Consider the following 20,028-nt stretch of genomic DNA (forward strand, 5'->3'; position numbering starts at 1 on the left):
AGACACACACACACCCCTTCACCACCTGCCATTTTGCGCTTTCCAAGATTTGAAAGGGAGTTTCCATGTGAACTAGGCTTTTGTTGCTTTTTAGAACGTGAGCCCTTTGGGGACAGGGAAGCCTCTCCGGTTTCATTCTCTTTGGGACGCTCTTGCTGAAAAGCAGGAGACGGAGGAGACGGAGAGCCCTCTCATCATCAGGACGATGCATCCTGATTCGGCGGAAGAAGAAGGTTTCAGAACTGAAGCGCGGCTGGCAAGGCCACCTTCTCCCCTCACATTTATGGCCTTTCATGGTCATAATGTGCGATGCTGAAGGATTTGTAACTGCCATGCAAATTGCTGGCCAGCTGAGGAACACATCCTGACTGCTGTCCAGATCCTGGGCGAGATAAGCAAGCAGAGGCCGCGAGCTAAAGTGGCCAGTCGGAGTAACTCCCTCCCTCCCTCCCTCCCCCCAAGGCATGGGGACCCCCCCACCCCACCCGCAGTGCCTTGGCTCTGCATTCTCCGTCTGTGCCAGGCTCGAGGGGTCCCTGCTCAGCAGCGGCCTCCTCCTCCTCCTCCTTCTCAGCGCAGCACCCGCCAGGAACTGGGGGAACAAATGATGAACCCGCAGCAGAGCTGAGAAGGGGTTGCATTGCAGGCACCTGAGCAAAGACGGAGGGCAGGCGGAGATGCCAGCCAGGGCCCCAGAGGCCTGGGGGTGGTATGTGGGGCACCTCAGGGGTGTGAGACTGGTGGGGGCGGCTGGCAGTCCTAGGGCCAAAGGAGGACTCGGCACCCCTCCGCGGTCCAGGCAGGGCGGGAGTTTCTTGCCCCTTGTCGCTGTTAATGCGCAGGCAAAGGACTCTCCTCTCCCCTGCATCTGGGGTGGGGCGGGGGGGGCTCTCTCTCTCACCCTGCCCCCCGCCTCTTGGCTAACACATTTGTGCTGCTGCTGTGTTTGCTCCACTGAGGAGGAGCAGTGGCCGCAGGGACCCCCACGCACCGTTGCCCATAAGTTCTCCGACTTGGGCACTGCATCTGGCATGGCTGTGAGCCCCACCCATGGCTGGGCCAAGGACCTTTCCCCCACCCTCCCTCCCTCCCCACTTTCTCCTTCCAAAGAGAGGGCCAGGGTCTCCCATGCACTCGCCACGGGGGTCTCATGTATTCCTCAATGTGAACCCCCGAGCCCAGCTCACTGAGCCAAGAGGCACCTTTTCAAAGTGATGCTTCTCTTTATCTGTAGCGGGGGAGAGCAGCTGGCCCTATCCGTCCCCAGCACAGCATCTCTCCAGTGGCGGGCGCACTGGTCAAGCAGCAGCCCTCGTGGGGATTCGTGTCTGCATCAGACACCGCAGAGGAGGACGTGCCCCTGCACTCGGGAGGCTGGTCCCCTCCTCTTTATTTTTCTAAACCCTAACCCTCCTGGTGCCTGCATAACCTGGGAGGAGAGGGGCCTTGTGGCAGCAAGCATGAATGGTCCCCTTTGCTAAGCAGGGTCTGCCCTGATTTGCATTTGGATGGGAGACTAGAGGGCCGTAGCTCAGTGGGAGAGGAGCATCGGCCAAGGGTCTGGCTCGCTGGCAGGCAGCTCCTCCCTATTTTGCTCTGCTGCTGGAGGGAAGTGCCTCGCCTCGCCTCACCTCACGGAAGGGCCGCCCGGCTGAGCTAGTCGCCAGACCTCAGCTCTGAGGACGTGTCCCGGCTCCGAGCTTCCCTCCTGTGTTTGTTCTTCAGAGAAGTCCCGGCTCCCCTTCTCTGCCAGGAGAGGGCGCCAGTGGGCGGCGCGTCCTCCTGCAGGTCTCCCTCCTCTCATCCAGGGCCTGGTGGCTGCTCAGACCCCGGGGCCCATGGAGCTCAGGACTGCCTACACTGGCCGGCAGCAGCTCTCCCGGGTTCCGGGCAGGAGTCTCTCCTCCCAGCCCTGCCAGGAGAGGCTGCCATCCCTGAACCCGGGACTGCCTTCCGCATGCAAGCAGCTCCAGCCCATCCCCGGAGGGGACGACCCTCCTCCAGCACTCACGTGGGGTCCCCCATCCAAATGGCAAGCACCAAGGACCACGGCAAGGATGGTCCGAGCGCTCTGCCTTCTGGGCCCCTGGTCTCCCTCCAAGGTGCAGATAGGGGGGGGGGATTTGTACCGTCACCCCCACACATACCCCACTCAGCTGGTGCAGCGGTGTCACAGGCAGGGTGAGTACTGCCGGGGGGGGGGGGAAGCCGGCTCCTCTCTTGCCCACAGATCCCAGCAGGCCCCGGCCCCCCTCCTCCTCCAGCACCCCGGGGCACCGCACAGCAGGCTCAGCCAGCGCCAGGTCATGCCGGGTGAGTCAGAGGCCGCCGTGCCTGGAGGGCAGGGATAACTGGAGAGGGCCCGGCCTGCCAGCTGCTGCTGCCTCTGGGCCGCCGCCGCAGAGCGAGAGCATGGACAGAGTGGAGCAGAGTCCGGAGGAGGGATGCCGCTGCCGCTGCCGGTGTGGACGCTGGTCAGAACCCAGGCCCCGCCCGCTCCCTCCCTCCAGATGAAGGATCTCGGGGGGGCGGGGGCGGGGCAGATCAGGGGCAGTCCCCCCCCACCTTGGGGGTCTGCAGCTCGCCGGCTCCTCGGCGCTGGGCGGACTCCGGCCACCTCCCCGGGCCGAGCCCCCCCCAGCATCTGCACCAGACAGAGCCGCCCCCGGCAGGCTAGTTGCAAACAAGGGGGGGTCTCTCCCCCACCCACCCTCACCCCCGCCGCCCTTTGAGTACCGAAGGACAGACGGCGGAGCGGATGAGGAAGTCCAGCCCAGAGCGAGGACACTCTGCTGGGGAGACCACGAGCAGGCGAGGCGGCGGCGGCGGCGGCGAGGAGCCCCCTTCCTTCCCGCCCGAGCGCCGGGCTTCAGCAGCTCCTGGCCGCCGGGAGGAGGGCGCCGCCCGCACCCGCCTCCGTCCGAGGGCATCCCCGGAGGCCTCGCGCCGCGGCTGGGCTGCTGCCTGCGTCTCCTGGGCAGGCACGGTCTGCCGGCCGGCGGCTCCCTCCCTCCCTCCGAGTGGCGGGGGCTCTCCCACCACCCAGCCGGAGCCCGCCGCGGGGCGGGGAGGGAGGGAGGGAGGGAGGGAGGCTGCCAGGCTCCCGCCCCGCCCCGCCCCTGCCCGCCCCCTCCTGCCGTCCCATCCTCGGGAAGTCCAGGCCGGGGTTTGCCGGGACTTGGAGTGCGTTGCCGAGATTCCGGGCGGCGCTGCTGCTGGCGGGGAGGCAGGCAAACTTTTCCTGGGACGGGAGCGGGCTCGCCCTTTCGCTTGGCGGCGCCGCGCGGGGCTCTCTGGGCAGCGACTGGGAGCAGGAGGCGGCGGCGGCGCGCCAGAGCGCAGCAACAGCACCTCCAGCTCCAGCAGCCGGACTGGCCCGCGGCGGGCAGCGGCGCGCTCCGCGGCTGGGAATGGGAGCCGCCACGAAGGCTCCGAGGAGGCTCTCGGGCAGCGAGGGAGGCAGCCGGATCCGGACGGCGCGCTGTTGGTGCCCGGCGGCAGCGGCGCTTCTCCTGATGGCCGCAGCCGCGCTCCTGGGCGTAAGTGCGGGGCAGCTTCTTCTTCTTCTTCTTCTTCTTCTTCTTCTGGGCCGGAGCGGGGCGCCTGGCGGCCACTGGGCGAGCCTCCCCCCCGCCCCGCTCCGCCCTTCCCTCCCGGTCGGCTTGGGTGGGGACGGCGGCGGCGGCGGCGGCGCCTCTGGCCGCTCCGGGGCGCAGCTCGCTGCTCGTGGCGTCTAATTTTAACCGGGGGACTGAGAGGCTATTCATGGCGCGGCTGGCGCCCGTCGGGGGAGGACGGGCGCGCTGCCTGCCGAGCTGCCTGCGCGCCACGGCTGGTTGGGGCTCACCTCGGACGGTGCCCGGGCGGGCCCCGTGCGCGCCCGGCCGGCCAGGGCGAGGAGCCGGCGGCGGCTCTGTCCGCGCCCTCGAGGCTTGGCGCTGGCTGCTTGGCGGCCCGGCCGCTGCTTCCTTCGCTCGCTCGCTCGCTCCCTCCCTCTTGCTGGCTAAATTTAAAAGCTGACAGGCAGCGGGCAGCATCGCGTCGGGCCCGGAGACGGATGGGGAGAGGGGCGTAAAAATAGCCGCCTGGAAATAAAAGGAGGACCCGCGGACAAAGCTCGGCCGCTGGAGCTGCGCCTGAGCGGAGGGGGCGGCCAGCCAGGGAGCCGAGCCATGGGGCAGGCGGGCGGGCGGGCTGCGGCTTCCTGCCCCCTTCTCATCCCTCTCCCCAGCGGCTGAGCGCGCGCGGAGGCGCATCGTGCAGCAGAAGTGCGGGCTGGCTGGCTGTGCTGGCCATGCAGAGGGGACCTTGCGTGGCTGGGGGCTGAAGAGCGGAGGGGGGTCCTGGAGGGCTGCCGGGGCGCCCTTGCCAGAGTCAGGGTCTTCCCTGGCAGGGGGAGATCTCTGCAGGCTTCGAGGTCGGGCGCTGGTGTGCGCCTCGCCTGGAAGGAGGCACTTAGGGCCGCGTCGCCAGACTTGCAAGGAAGGGACCCCTGGACCTTGCAGCCCTCCCCCGTCTCTCGGTTGCTGCTCCTCAGGTGCCTCCCTAGCTCTGCTTGGCCTCCGCCTGGGCCTGCTGGCAGGACCTCAAGCCCCTGGTCTCCCACCCCCCGGCCCCACCCTGGCCTGACCTGCAGCCCTCCCTGGCTGCAAGGGGATCAGCCGGCCGGCCAGCCAGCCGGGCCGCGGCTCCCCTGGCCTGCTGGTCCACCCACACACTCTGCGCCTGCAACAATGGGCGGCTTTGTGTGCCTGGCTGTCTGAACTCGGTTCTTCTGGGGGAGAAGAAGAAGAAGAAGAACGCCCACCAGCTGCTCAGGGCCCCCCCCCTTTCCTGGAGGGCACATTCCTCGAGGCCTCCTGCGGCACAGCCACGCCCTGGGCAGCCTGGCCTGAGATGCCGCCACCGCCAAGGGGAACCTGTGCAGAGGAGGATGGGCTCGTGCGCCTGGGAAGTGGTGGCCGGTGTGTCCCCGCCTGGCACTGCCAAGTAGAGCAGGGCATAGGTGGGGCCCAGGAAGCTGCCTCCTCCCGAGTCCGGCCTTGGTCCCGCTAGCTTAGTGTTGTCAGCACTGACGGGCAGCAGCGCTTCGGGGTTCCCTGCCTGGAGAGGCTGCCAGGGAGTGGAACCCGGACCCTCTGTGTGCAAGGCAGACACTCTGCCCCTGAGCTGTGGCCCCCATCTTGTATAGCATGCTGGTGGGGTCCCCTGGAGAGCCCCTTCCTTTGGACGCTGCCAGTGGCCTCTCGGGTAGCAGGCCCCCCCGAACAATGGCACAGTGGTGGGGTCCTCCGCGGGAAAGGACAGCCCGGTGTGCCACTGGTGAGGCTCTGCTCCGCCGCCCTGTTGCTTTCCCGAGGACTCTGCCATGGATGGGTTCGGGGCGGGCTGAGTGGCCTGTTGTCTGTGGAGCCCGCTGGGTTGTGGGGCCGGCCCCTCCCTGGGGAACCTGGGAGTCCCGGGAGCAGAGTGGCCCCCTTGTTCCCTGAGGCCAGGGGACTGTGGGTGGCCCTGTGCTGGCGGCTGCCTCCTCTTGCGGAAGGGCCAGCTGGCCTCTGATTGGGGACCTCAGGGAGAGGTCAGCGCTCCTGGGGGTCCCAGGTCCAAGCCCTGCAGGCAGCATCTCCGCAGGGCTGGGAGAGACTCCTGGGACAGGGCAGCTGCCTGGTGGTGAGTCAGACCCTCCGTCCATCCAGCTCAGCGGTGTTTCAGAGAGAGAGAGAGAGAGAGAGAGAGAGAGAGAGAGAGAGACTCCCTGCCTGAGAGCTGCTGCCAGTCCGTGCAGGCCAGGCTGAGCAGGATGGACCAAGCGTTGGACTCAGTGGAAGGCGGCTCCCTGGGTTCGTCTCCCACCACCGCCCCCTCTTTGGTGAGGGGCCTGGGCAGCTGGTGGCCAGCAGCAGGGCCTTCTTTTTATGTGCGGGGCAGAGGAGAGAGAGACAGAGTTCTCCAGCCCCATAACCAGAGGGGCAGGGCCTGCCTAAGGGGGGGGGGCTACTTCCTTCTCTCCCCTCCCGCCAGCAGGTACTTGTTCCAACTTGTTCCCTGCCTGCCCAAGGCCGGCTGGTCTGCAAGGCAGGGGGACCTTGCGAAATTCTGGGGAGCGGGAGGCACCTCGAAGAGGAGGTGGGGAGAGAAGGGGGCAGGGGTCGGGGTCGGGGCAGGGCTGTAACCAGGCCGCTAAAAATAACCCCGTGGGCTCTACCACTTCGAGGCTGGGCCTTCTCTCTGCAGGATGCACTCTGGCCTGGGTGAGGCGGGGAGAGCGGACTGCTCCGGAGCACATACAGAGTGCTTTTCTCTCACAAGCCAGACAAGCCTGCAGCACATCCCTGGGGAGGATGCAAGGCTTTGTTTGCAGGCACTCTTTCCTGGAACCGGGATGCCCAGATGTTGTTGACTACAACCCCCATCACCCCCGGCCAAAGGCCACTGCAACTGGGGATGATGGGAGTTGTAGTCAGCACCACCTGGGAGTCCCTGTGGCAGGGAACTCTGGCTGCAGGCAAAACGTCCTTCTGCCCTGCCTCTTTAGAAGGGGGCCGGGGAGCTGGGCTTTGCTGCACTCGTTGTTTCTGGGGGGGTTTCCTCCTCGGGGTGTGGAGCCAAGGCCAGCAGGGCAGGGACTCCTCCCTCAGCTTGCCCTCTCCTGCTCCAGAGGTGCCCAGCTCCAGGCCGGGAAATGGCTGTTCGGCATGGGGAGGAGGGGTCCTTTCCCAAGGAGACAGGTTTTCAGAGGAGGGAGAGAGAGAGAGAGAGAGAGGCAGGCCGGGGAGGAGGAGGTGAGGATGCCGTGTGGAAAACCCGGCCAGGCCTTGTGGAGCAGGCATGAGGCAGCCAGGGAGAAGAGGAGGGGGGCTGCACTTGCAGGGCCCAGGTTCACTCCCTCCCTGGCTGGGAAAGACCACTGCTGCTGGGATGGAGAACTGCTGCCCGTCCGTGCAGACGGGGTCCGGGCTCCTCCGTAGGAAGCAGCTTCGTTTGTGGAGAGAGGAGCCTGGCGCTCCTGGGCAGAGCCTCCACTTTGGGTGCGGAAGGTGCCACGCTCCATCCCTGGCGGCATCTCCAGGGAGGGCTGGAAGCTTGGAGAGCTGCTGCCGGTCTGTGTAGGCAGTCCTGCGCTCGGAGGAGCAGGGCCCTGACTCGGCAGCTTCCTGCCTCTCTCCCGGCTCTCGTGCTGCTTGCAGAGAGGGAGAGATCCACGGCAGAGTCCGTCACCGGCTGGGGTGGGCCTGGTCTTGCCTTGCCATCTCTGCACTGCTGGGTCTGCTCCAGGGGTCTGGAGGCCGCTGTGGGGCCAGCTGCATGACTTGTGCGGGGGGGGGCTCTGCTCTCTCTTTCCCTTGGGGGGGGGGGATGCGCTGCAGTCTCCCTGGCTGGGAGGAGGCCCAGGTGCTCCGAAGGGGCCTTCAGGTGGCCGGAGGGCTCTCTGCAGGGCCAGGCTGGGGCTGGGAGCTGGGGCTGAGCAACAGCTGGCCGGGCCCCGCTTGGGTGTGGCTTGCCGGGGAAGGCCAGGCTTCCCTGCTCCGGGAGGCGCCTCTCTGCCAGCCCCCAGGGCAGCATGTGGCAGGTCTTTGGTGGGGCACCAGCCCTCGGCCCTCGGCCCTCCCCTTGTTGTGGCCCAAAGGGTTAAATCCGGAGCCCTTTCCTCTGCTGCTGACTGCGGAGAGGGCAAAGGGCACGTGGCGGGGTGTGTGTGTGTGTGTGTGTGTGTGTGTGTGTGCGCGCGCAGGCACCCATCAAAGACTTGCCAATCTCCAAAGGCTGCGGCGTGATCTGGGCTGTGGGGAGGTGGCCGGAATCCGACGGGGCAGGGAGGGAGGTGCTGGCCGGTGGGCAGCGAGACTCGGGGGGGGGGCTTCCATCTGCCCCGCGTCTCCCCCGGCCCAGGAGCAGCTGCCTCTGCCTGGACAGACGCGCAGCTCGCAGGGCTGTTCTCCAGGAGGTGACGGCAATGCTGCTGGCGGCAACTACGGCAGCGACCCAGAAGGGTTCCTGGCTGGGGGGGCCCTGGGCGGCCCGCTCCACTTGAGCGCTCTCTCCAGCTCCTCCTCCCCCCCCCCGACAGTGAAGGCGCTGTCCTTGCTTGCCCAGATCCGCTGGGCACGTGCCATTGTCCGGATTGTTTACGTGGGTCATATTTGGGCTCCTTTCCTTGCAGCGGCGGCTATTTTGAGTCTGCCCTGAAAGCTGCTGTGGATAAATTGGGCCCTGTTGCTGCTCCGGAGAGGAATGCGCCCAAAAACCCTGGCAGAGAATAGCCGTGGCTGTAAATCTATTCTGAGGAGGCAAGGGGCCAGGGACTGGAGGCGGGCTCTGAAGCCATGCAGCAGGTCTGAGCCTCTGAACACGTGCAGAGTGCATGTCCTCCTCCTGACCGGCCTTCTCACTGGCACGCACACGGCACGGATGGTCCGAGCACTCAGCCACCGTGTCTGCCTTCTGGGCCCCTGTTCTCCCGCCAAGGTGCAGAAAAAGAGTGGTTTCTTTGGCACCGTCTCCCCCACACATACCCCCCACACCTGGCGCTGTCAGGTGAGAGGCTGTTGCTGCTTCCAGGCTCTCCGTGGAAGTGAGGAGCCCTCGGTGTTGGGTTCGGCAGAGCCGGTTCTGTGAGCAGCTTGTTCCCAGCCCTGTTCCCAAGACTGAGCTGGTTGGGCCGCCTGTCTGGGGCTGAGGCCTGCGTGAGGGTCGGGTCGGGTCTCCTTCCTGCTCCACCCAGGAATCCTGCTCGTCCATCGTTCAGGGGCAGAGCGTCTGTTTGGCATGCACAGGGTCCCGGCTTCAGTCCCTGCCGGCAGCATCTCCAGGGAGGGCTGGGAAGGACCCCTGGGCCTGAAACCCTAGAGTGCCGCTGCCTGTCAGTGCAGGCAGCACTCAGCGCGGTGGGCCGAGGGTCTGCCTCGGTATCCGGCCGCTTCCCGTGTCCCACCCACAGACGGGCTTCCCGGTTGCCCCTGCTGCGCTGTGGAGTCTGCTGCCCCTCGGCCTGAGTCCGTGTTCTCATGCCCGGGTTGCTTTGCCCGGGTTGCCCTGAGCGGGCAGGCAGAGCAGGGCTTGTTGTGACGGAGGCCAGTGGGCAGGCTGCCCAGCCAGGCCTCCCGTGCCAAGGGATGCACCGCCTGTTGTCGGCTTGGCCTCGCGGCTGCCTGAGAGAAAGGGTTAGAGCATCTCCCGATAACCGGGGAGATCCGGCCACACCTTGGCTGCCTTGAGCCGTGAGGGTGTGTGTGTGGGGGGGGCGGCTACGATTCTGCTGGGTGCTGGTGCCTCCCTTGAACCCGCTCTTCTTGGCTGCTGCGGCTGCTGCTGCTGGCTTGGGGGCTGCTGCCCTGGACAGGGCAGGAAACACCTTGACGCTGCTGCTGACGTCACCTGGCCTTGGAGGGCAGGAAGCTGCTGCCGGGATCTCTATGAATAGCCGCTGCCTGGCCGAAGCCTCTTGGGCTACGGATCCAGCGGCCCCTCCTCCCCAGAGGGGGCTCCGAGGCAGGCCGGGCCGCTGCCTCTCCCTCTGGCCCCAAAGGCCCCCCCCGACTGGGACGCCCCGAGCATGGCTTGTTATGCCCTGGGAGGACCCCCCTCCCTGCTCGGCTCGGCAGATCTGTTCTGCCAGGGCTGACAGGCACAACGTTAGCCACGCCTGACCCAGAGAAAGCAACTGGACGGCAGCCTCCCCCCGCCCCCCCCCCCCCGGATCGCTGCGTAGGAAGCCTTTGCTCAAACACAGGCCCCTGAAGCCGAGTGATCGCGTGACACTCTCCCTGCCCGCTGGAAGCAACAAATCTTTAACCTTCTCTCTGGAGAAGGCTGCCAGAATCGGGGGGGGGATACACCCAGCCCAGCCCGGTACTGGGGGAGGCCGAAGTCTGAAGCTGGGAAGCAGCCGTTCCTGCTTCTCCTTGGAGACTGTGTGGGAGTTGGGGCCCAGGGACCTCTCTGCTTCTCTCCCAACTGCCTTGGGCTTCCCAGGCAGCCAGGCTGGGGAGGGCCCCTCTTCCGTAGGAGAGCCCCTGCTTGGGGCCTGCAGAAGGCTCTCGGGTTCGATCCCACCCTCAGCTAAAAGGATCCCGCGTGCATGGAGCCGGGAGAGCTGCCTTTCTCTCCCAGAGGCCTCTGGGCCAGCCATCTGCAGACCCACCGGCCAATGGCAAGGGCCTCTGGCAAGCAAGCAGGACACCCCCAGCCCCACACAGGTCTCCTCCCTAGAGGGCTCCTTCCCACTGCCCTTTTGGAGAAGCTGAGAACTGGCAGGGATCCCTTTCTGAGTGTGGGGGGGTGTCCCATGGCGGGGGCTGCTTCTCCTCCCCCTCTCCATCTCCCAGTGCAGAGGACAGAAGAAGACCCCCTTCCCTTCTAAGCCCTCTGCCTGTGAGCCAGGAAAGGCGCCGAGCATGGCTGGCTGGAGAGCGGAGCCATGCTCCGAGGACAGGATGTTCTCTGACTCTGGGCCCATGTGGCTCCAGTGGGGAGGGGGGCCGGTGGCTAGAGCAAGGGGCCACTTCCGGAAACGTGAGCCCACCCTTGCAGAAGCAGCAGCAGCGGCAACTCTTGTCTTGTGCTGTCATGGCTGACAGGTGCTGGGGGGGAGGGGTTTGCAGCCTGCCCCTCTTTGCTTTGCACTGGGTCATCCCGGCAACGTGCAGGTGTGGAGATGCAATGCCGTCCGTCTGGGCCTCTGCAGGGATGGGGAGGGGGCTGGTGCTTTGCAGCAGGCAGGATGAGGCCCTGGTTGCTGTCAGTGAGGATTTTTGGTGTATGCACTCACTTGCTGCATCCCATAACCCTGCATGAGATCCATCCGTTGGCAGAAGGGAGCAGCTCCCAGCCTGGGGGCAGCAGGGGGACCCCAAGGCGCTGCTCAGGGAGGGTTAGGGTTAGGGAGGCCTCGAGGAGCAGAGGAAGCTGCCATATACGGAGCCAGACCTTTGGTCCATCTCGCTCAGGATTGTCTACCCAGACTGGCAGTGGCTTCTCCAAGGCTGTAGGCAGGTGTCTCTCCTAGCCCTCTCTTGGAGATGCTGCCGGCGGGAACTTGGAACCTTTTGCAGTCCAAACAGGGGCCCTCCCCCTAGGTTGCTGCCAGTGTGAGCTGGGCTCTCGGAGGCCCCTGGCGAATGTGTGCAGAGCAGGGCTGGGTGGGGGCTGCTGGTTGCCCCCTCTCCGCATGGGGCCAGGCTTGCAGGCGCCCAGTGTCGCCACCTCGGCTGCCGCCTGCTTGGGCATATTTTTGGCTTGCCGGGCACGGGGCTATTTTGGGGAGGCTTCTGGCCGATCCGCTTTCAGCAGCAGCAGCAGCAACCACCCCTGGCTCTTCTCCTCTGGCACGTCCCTGTTCTCCAGAAGGCCTCTTTGGCCACCTGGCTGGGGGTCGCTTTGGCCAGGCGGGTGGCGTCCTGGGAGCAGCAGTGGCGGAGACGTCCTGCCGCGGCCCCGAGGCCTGGGTCTCCCACTGAGGACCCCGCGGTGAAGGGCATCCCCCCACCTCTCCAGCTGATGGCTGGCCTGGCCGGGGTCTGCTCCAGATGGGCGCTTGCCACGTTGGTAGGCACCCAGGGCATGCCTCTTCCCTTGGCTCCCAGAGGGGCCCATCTCTCCCCCACCCCACTGGCATCTGGGGGAAAGAGGGAGGGAGGGAGGGGATGTGGGGGCCTCCTCGCTGCTGCCACCAGGGCAGCCCCACTCTCTGTGTGCGCGTGCATGTAAGGCCGGGGGAGGGGGTCAGGATGTGGCCGGTTGCTCGGCGGAAGGTGCTCTTTATCCGTTTGTTTGGCCAGCCTTTGGAGCTCCAGTCTGCGCCCTGGAAGTGGAGGGGCCAAGGATAATGTTTGTGCAGGGATGAGAGGAGGAAGCCTGACCTTGTTCTGGAGGGAGATAATGAGAGAGGAGCCTCTTCCGAAGGCAGGCCTCTGGCTTGTTCTCTTCGCAGGCGGCTGCGCCTTCGCCCCTCTGATGGCTGGGAGGGGGCTGTCGGAGGAGGACTAGGAGGACATAACCCACCCCCCCAAACCCTAACCCTAACCCTTCTGCAAACTGAAATAATGCCACGGAAACTAGTTACTCGTTGACATGAAAACTGTAATAGGGTTTCCCAAGGAGTCTGGATGGAAGGAATGATGCATCGCAGCAAAGAGCCTGCAAACGGAGTGCGTCTCGGCATTTGTTTCTGAAAATGTGCAGGCTCTTTGCTGCGATGCATCATTCATTCCATCCAGACTCCCTGGTCCTCAGGCTTACGCAGCTGAATTCCGCCACCAGGAACTTTGGACTTCCCGATGGTTTTTGAAATTTCTGCCTGTGAGAAGCCCGTCTAGCTGAGGTCCTTCTGCAGTGCTACTGTTGAGTTTATATTTTATTTATCTTTCTGTTTCTATCCGGCTCTTCCTCCAAGGAGCCCAGAGTGGTGTACATGGCTATGTTTATCCTCACAAGTCCATCTAGCTCAGGATAGATTACCCAGACTGGCAGCAGCTTCTCCCAGGTTGCAGGCAGGAGTCTCTCAGCCCCATCTGGAGCTACTGCCAGGGAGGGAACTGGGAACCTTCTGCATGCAAGCAGGCAGGTTCTCTTCCCAGAGTGGCCCCATCCCCTGAGGGGAATCTCTTACAGTGCTCACACATGAGGTCTCTCCTTCAAATGCAAACCAGGGTGGACCCTGCTTAGCAAAGGGGGCACTGCACGCTTGCTACCACAAGACCAGCTCTCCCCCCATGGCGCCCAGGCCTATCTGGTTCTTCTACGGTGCTCCTCCTTGTGGCTCAGAAACGGGGCTGCTTTTCCTGGGTCATTTCTGGGCTGTTCCGTGCGCGGCGGGGACACCGAAACGGAGTGACCTGGGTGGGCGTCCAAGTCACCCACCGCAGGTCCGGCATTCGGCTCCTCCTTGAGTCGCTTTTGGGGCTGTGTTTTGGTCGGGCTTCTGAGCACAGGTGTTGGGGAGGCTGTTGTTCTGAGTGAGCGCCAGGCGCCAAGACGCCAATGTGCAAGGAATGCTGAAGGCAGGAGCGGGGGGGCGCTCTGCTTCAGCCCCGGCTTGTGGCTCCTTGCCACCCGAATGAAGGTGCCCCCGGTGGGAGGTCCCCGCCGGTGCCATTTGGGCCCCCTTGCCACAGAGGAGGAGTCTTCCCAGCCTGGGTTCCAGCTGCCCCCCCCCTCCTCCTCCTCTGGAGCAAGAAGGGACATTGTTTGTCTGAGGTTTCCTCTCTTCCTCCTTGATTAAAGTCCAGTGTTTACTCTGGGGCCAGCGGAAGATTGATGGTGCCGGGAGCGATTCATTTCCTCGCCTTCCTGTGTGAGGTCCGTGTAAGTGTTGGAGGAGGAAGCAGATTGTTGTCACCCGGCAACCCTAAGTGGCTGTCCATGATGTTTTCTGGAGGAGAGTCAAGTTCTGGAGGATCACAAACATCTTGTGTGCTCTCTCTCGCTCTCCCCTACCCCCGGAGAAGCAGGAAGCCTGCAGAACCGGGAAATGGAAGAGAAAGTCGGGGCAGGATGCGGGGATGCGAGATTCCCGCTTGGAGAGGCCTGGAGAGGGCAGGCCTCTCGCTGGCTATGAGCCATGATGGCTAGATGGAGCCTCCAGGCTCAGGGGCAGTCTACCCCTGAATAACAGTTGCAGGAAGGCCCACAAGGGAGGACTGTTGCTTTCATGTCCAGCTTGTGGGCTTCCAAGGAAGCTCCCAGCCACCCACTCTGGGGCAACAACGGGCCAAAACAAGCCACGTCGTCTGAATTATGAGAGCTCATCTGCTGTTCTCATGAGGCGTCCCGAGGCCCAGCGTGGGTTTGGACTCTGCTCGGTCAATGGGCCCGTTACAGATGGTTCAAGTATTTTACATTCCCTCGGAACGGCAACAAACAGAGACGTTCACCATCGGCTAGTTTGAGGCTCTGGTTAATTACAAAAACAGTCCGCCCTTGTTGTGAAACAAGGCAACTGTCCTTTCCCAAACACCGCCGGGGAGGAGAAGCGGGCTGGACAATGTTAGGAAGGCTTCCTCCGAGCAGCCAGCGATTCCCTCAAGGCTTCAAGTTTTTCTCCGTGACTTTTATCCCGGCACGCCAGGGTCCCCCCCCCCCGGACACGTCCCGCTTTTGCCCATGAAAAAGGGGAGTGAGACAGAAATCGAGCAAAGGGGCAGCCAGTGCTCAAGGGCAGAAGTCCGTCCTCGGAGGCGGTCGGAAGTGGTGGGGCTGCGTGGGCTGCAGGCTGATCCTCCACGCCCCAGGGCAGGGTAGAGGGCTCCTCACGGCGAGGCGATTAACTGGTCTCTCGTCAATGATGAATGGCAGAGACTGAAAGCAGGCAGCCTGGTTTCTTGCTTGTTTTTATTTTTACAGTGTATTTGTTTGTCAGATTTGTACACCGCCCCAAACTTTCGTCTCTGGGCGGTAAACAAGTTTAAAACATATACAAACACTGAAAACAATGTAACAATTTAAAATATGTCACTTTTTGCCACTGTGAGGGAGGAGAGCAAGCTTGAATGGTCCTCTTTGCTAAGCAGGGTCTGCCCTGGTTTGCATTTGGATGGGAGACTCCATGGGTGAGCAGCCTGAGCACTGCAAGGTGTTCCCCTGAGGGGATAATGCGGCCATTGTTTGCTCCTCCAAAGTGGGGACAAGAGAGGGGCGGGAGGATTTGCTTCTCCCAACTGGGCACCGTCCAGGTGGAAGAGGGCAAGGACCCCCTTCTGCCCGGTCGGCCCTCGGCCTGCCTGGGGGATGGGTGAGGCAGTGGCCGGTGGCCAAGGCAGGTTCCCCGTCGTCTGTGTCACCTCGGAGCCTCTCTGGCAGGGGATTTCTCAGCATCTGGGACTGTCGGCTCAGCAGCGGCCCTCGGACAATTTCAGGAAACGTGTCAAGGACTCGAAGGGTCTGTGCAGACTCCGTCCCCGAAATAGCCCAGCAAATCCTGGTGGGAAAAAGCCCGGCCATTGTTCTGACGGGCGGGGGGGAGGTTGCACTTTGGTGCTGGCTGGAAACTCACTTTTTCCAGGGTGGGATGGAGATCCGTCAGTCAGAGGGCAAAGTTTCGTCACAGGAGGGCATGGCCTGACCGTGCCTGCCTTGAGAGGGCCATCCTCATGCTTATTATTAGAGAAGGAGGGCCTTCCGGATGCAAGAAGCTGCCATAGACTGAGTCAGACCCTTGGTCCATCTAGCTCAGTACTGTCTTCACAGACTGGCAGCGGCTTCTCCGAGGTTGCAGGCAGGAGTCTCTCTCCCAGCCCTCTCTCGGAGATGCTGCCAGGGAGGGGACTTGGAGCCTCCGCCATGCCGGACTGCAGGTGCTCTTCCACTGAGATCTGGGCCCATCCCCTCAGGGGAATACCTCGCAGTGTTCACACATGGGTGTATCATCAAAGGAAGACGAATTGTTTCAGAAGACCCGAGTTGTTGATCTACCAGTTTGTGCCACTGTCTGATTGAGGCACCAAGATTCCTTGGAGTGGGGCTGGGGGGCAGCCCTAACTAGGTGTGGGTGGCATTGTCAGAGACCCCTCGATTAGAAAGGCCCCATATGTGGGAACCTGGTTTTCACCTCGGCCTTCTCTTAGAAGCTATCCCATCCTCTCTGACTAGTTGGGCGTCTTCAGTTTTTAATCAGCGCTTGTGTTTAAAAGAACTTCCAGAAAACCCATGGCACCCTTCATCAGGGCATCTGGGGGGTTGCTCAGAAGTTCCTCCTGGCGGGAAGCCGGTCTCTTTTCTGCCTTTGGGGGGTCCCAAGCTGAGCTCCGGGCCGGCTCTCCCAGGTGATGCCCCGCGTGGGAAAGGCAGGCCGGCAGGCGGCAGCCAGGAATGGGGGGTGAAGTCAGTCTCTCCTGGCTGCAGAAGCTGCTGTGCTGCAAGGGGGAAGAAGAGAGAAGTGAGGGAGGGAGTGTGTGTCTGTGCGGACGTGCGCACACACACACACACCCTGCCCTCCCCGTTGCCAAATCGCTGAGGAGCCTCCGCCCCTCCGGGAGGAGCGAGATCTCCCCATACCTGGGCGGCCGCCCCTGCCAAGAACCGCTGCTTGAGCTGGTGCCAGCCGCTGCCCCCGCCTGCTCCTTCCGGATTCCCTTTGTAGCCGGGGCCAAGCCGGCTCCCTTCCTGGGCTCCAGCTTGGCCTCCTTTCCACAGCAGGGCAGGCATTCCCAGCCTCTCCTCAGCAAGCTACCTGCATGCCTCTCTCGCCCTGGGCACATGCTGGGGATTCTCCCCTGCCCAAGTTGGGGGGCTCTGCCGGCCGTGCCTGCAGGAGTGTGGGGCTCAGTGGTCCCGGGCCCGGCTGGCAGCTGCAGCTCCCTCCCAGGCCCTCGCCTCTGGGGGGCCCCCCCCCGCTACTCTGTGCCACCCGGATCCAGGCAGGGCTGCAGAGCGGCTGGTGCCCCGACTGGAAGGCAAGAGGGCTGGCGGTGGGGAGGGGGGCCCCCGGCAGGGAGGGAGGGAGGAGCTGTGGGGCCAGGGCTGGAGGAAGGGGCTGTCCCCAGGCAGCAACTCCAGGTCGGGCTGGGAGAGACTTCCTGCCTGAAACCTTGGAGCGCTGCTGCCAGTCAGAGCAAGACAGTCCTGAGCTAGCTGGAGCAAAGGTCTGACTCCGCATAAGGCAGCTTCCCCGGTTCCTGTCTGAGGTAGCGCCTGGCAAGGATGCGGCCAGCAGAGAAGTGTCAGTAGCAGGGCGAGAACTGGGCGGGCGGGTGGGCCTCTCCCCCCGGCAGCCTGGCCCGCCCTGCAAAGGCTGCTGTGAGCGGCCACGGATGGAACAAGCCGAGCGGCCCCCACAGGGTGCCCCCCCGGCTCCCCATCCCTCCTCCCATCTGAGCGGCAGGCCCAGGCCGAGCGCAGCCCCTGCAAGAGGCTCCTCTCCCCGTCCCCCTTTTGCCTCTTGGGCACGCCCAGCGCCTGGCTGGATCCTTGCCCCGGGGCGGCTGGAGAGCCCGCCAGCAGGTGCCAGGAGCCCTTCTCCATCCTTGGCTGGCAGCGCTGAGGACTCCCTCCCTCCCTCCCTCCGCCCGGCTGGCGCAGGTGTCCTCCTGGGCAATCCCCGCCCGTGGCGGCGGCTTCTCTCCCGGGACTCAGGCAAAGTGGCTCCTCTTGGCCTGCTCCGAAGCCGGGCGCCCTCCGTGCTGTGGGTGGCACCTCTTCCGGCTGGAGGAAGCCGAGGCCGGCACCGGCCACGGGAAGCCGGGGACGGCGGAGTCCGTGCCGGGGCCTGGAGGCTGGCAGGGTGCCCGCCTGGCCTGTGCAGCCGGCATGGCACGCCTTTTCATGCCCTTTCAGGCCGCCCAGCCCGGTTAAATCCCCTCTGATGCCCCCTTTGTCCCCGGCCCGGCCAGCCTTCAATAACGCGGCCCGCTCTGTTTGCACAGGAAAGTGCTGCCGTGACGGATTCCTGCCGCGGTCTGCTGAACCGGCCGGCTCGGCTGCCAGCCCGGGGGGGGGGTTGCTTTTCCCACCTGAGGGCACCGCTCCGGGCATGGGGCTGGTGAGGGACAGGTGGGTCAGGGCCCGGAGGAGGAGGAGTTGGGAAGGGCCCCCCAGCTTCACCGCCAGGGGTCCCTCAAAGGGAGCCGATGCACAAAGAGCCCTCCCAGGCGGAAGCAGCAGACCAGCTGTCCTCCGTGCACACAAGGCACTTCCGCCCCATAACAGTGGGGAGCCCAAGGCAAAGACATCCCTCTGCCCCCCACCCCCCCCCACCCTGGTGAGGCTGAACTTGCAGGCGGGCTGGCCCTGGACAGCACAGTCTCTGGCTTGTAGGTGCTTGCTGCCAATCCTGAGGTGCAAAGATTGGAGACGCTGCCTGGGCCACGTCATGTGGCCCCGTTTGCTGAGCGTCCACCCCAGGCGGCTGAGCCCCTGGTCTCCGCTCCGTGCCCCCAGCCCAGGAGGTGGGGGTGCCGCCAGGAGGCCGAGCTGGGCCCGAGGCCTGGGAACCTCTCTGGCGGTGTGGAGGCCTGGATCGCGCTGCCTGCTCCCTCCCCCCCCCGCCCCGTGGTGGAGAAGGTCAGGTGGAGGGTCTGGAGACGTGCGTGACGGAGGAGTCCGTCGTCCGGAGCAGAGGGCCCCTCCTTGCCTCCAGCTGTCTTGGCCTGCTTGCCTGTGGACACACACACACATCCCGCCCACCTAACCGGAATGACTTTTGCAGCGGGGCTGCTGGGGGGTGGGTGGGTGGGGGGAGAAGTGGGGTGTGGAGGGATGGAGGGCCTTCCCCAGCACTTCCCAGCTTCTAGCTGGGGAGGGACTTTCTTTCTGCCGCCTCTCCTGCTCTCCCTCCCCGGAGCAGCTGTCCGCCCCAGGCTGGCCTGGGGAACACTTTGGGCCACTGCTTCTGCCCTGGGGCCGGCTGCCTTTGCGGGCTCTGTGTGTGCGTAGCGACATCGGGAGCTGCCGTAGGCTGAGTCAGAGCCTTGGTCCATCTAGCTCAGTTTTGTCGTCACAGACTGGCAGCGGCTTCTCCCAGGTTGCAGGCAGGAGTCTCTTTCTCAGCCCTACCTGGAGATGCTGCCGCCAGGGAGGGAACCTGGGACCTTCTGCAAGCAAGCAAGCAGGCAGCTCCCCAGTGGGTGGTGTGTCTGTGCTGCTGCTGTTCCTCCTCCTCCTCCTCCTCCTCCTCGCATTCCCGTGTGTCCGTTGCAACCCTGCACGCTCCATCACCAGGACTGACGTCTTGCTTTGCCCAGGAAAAGGCTCTTCCTGGAAGTGACCCCTAAGAAGGGCACACCTTGCAGAGGCAGCTCCCTATCTCGGTGGCACGTCCTCTGCAGAGGGGAGCATTCCTTTTGGCCCCCAAGTCAAACGCCCCCCCCATTCCTCACGACGCCCCCTTCTCTGCACTGGAAGTGGGGCTGGCTCAGCCCCCCAGAGCCAGCCTGTCTGCAAAGGTCCCCCCACCCCCAGCCCGGACCTGAGTAGCATCTCAGAGTTCCCACTCAGAATCCAGGGGGATGAAGTCACCCTCCGCAGGGGCCGTTTTTGTGGTCAGCCGTGAGCCCCTCGCCTGAGCCCGGGGAGCAGAGAGGAGAGTGGCCGGTCTTCCTTCCTTCCTGGCCTGGGAGTCAGCAAGCGTCTTCCTGCCACGGGGGCTTCTTGCCAGCCCAGGAATCTGCCGTGGGAGGCTGGCTGAGATGAGCTCACCCCCCCGCCCCTCTCTGCAGTGCTGGGGCTCAGAGATGACTCTCCTCCTCAGCAATGCCGATGAGGTGCTTGCCAGGAGGAGAAGGCTGCAGCTGTGGGGGGGGGGGCTGGCCGGCCGGAGGTGGGGGCTCTCCTGTGTGCAGCGGGCGGGGGCCATTTGGCTGCGTGAGCCTCCAGCAGAGCCGGGCTGCAGCCACGCTCACTCGCTGGTGCGCCGAGGTTGGCGGGCACTCGAGAGGAACTCCCCCCCCCCTCCCCAGACTGGGCCGCAGATGTGCAGGCCTCCTTGCTCAGCCACTGGGGGTGGGGGCCACGCACACATGCTGTAGGTTTGGCCCTCTGGCTTTCCTGGCCGGCCGGGGGCGGCTGAGGCCAAAGTGATCTGGGAGTGCGAGGCCAAAGGGGCCCGAGTGAGGAAGGCGCTCCACTGGCCTGTCCGGTCTGGCACTTGGAGTGGCCAGGATGCATTGCTGAGCAGGGTCGGAAGCGGCCTTCTAGCAAGTCGTGAGACCCTGGGTCCCTCTAGCTCGGGATGGCCGACCCAGACTGGCAGCGGCTTCTCCAAGGCTGCAGGCAGGAGTCTCTCTCAGCCCTATCTTGGAGATGCCGCCAGGGAGGGAACTTGGAACCTTTTGCATGCATTCTTCTCAGAGCGGCCCCTTGCCCAGAGGGGGATCTCTCCCAGCGCTCACACATGCAGGCACCCATCCAAATGCAAACCAAGGCAACCCCTGCTCAGCCAAGGGGACCATTTGTGCGCATGCCCCCAAGACCAGCTCTCCTCCTCCTCAAGCACCGGCCCTTTGCTCAGCTTTCCTCCTGAGACTTCCCCAGGCCACGTGCAGACATGTCCGTGCTGGGGGGAGGGCTTCCCCATGCCAGGGGCCGCTCGGTATCTCT

General features: G+C 64.5%; 1 protein-coding gene across 14 annotated transcripts in view; it reads left to right on the forward strand.

Annotated features, from left to right (window-relative positions):
- The first annotated feature begins 3,180 nt into the window (after nucleotides 1–3,180).
- Nucleotides 3,181–20,028, forward strand: part of HSPG2 (heparan sulfate proteoglycan 2) — an 86,168-nt gene continuing 69,320 nt past the window's right edge. For all 14 annotated transcript variants that reach the window (XM_053280703.1, XM_053280709.1, XM_053280707.1 and 11 more), the window contains exon 1: nucleotides 3,181–3,539. In XM_053280703.1, the coding sequence (XP_053136678.1) occupies nucleotides 3,411–3,539 (129 nt within the window). In that variant the 5' untranslated portion in view covers nucleotides 3,181–3,410. The remainder of the gene's footprint in view (nucleotides 3,540–20,028) is intronic.

The sequence above is a fragment of the Hemicordylus capensis genome, chromosome 16, assembly GCF_027244095.1.
Source record: "Hemicordylus capensis ecotype Gifberg chromosome 16, rHemCap1.1.pri, whole genome shotgun sequence".
NCBI lineage: Eukaryota > Metazoa > Chordata > Lepidosauria > Squamata > Cordylidae > Hemicordylus > Hemicordylus capensis.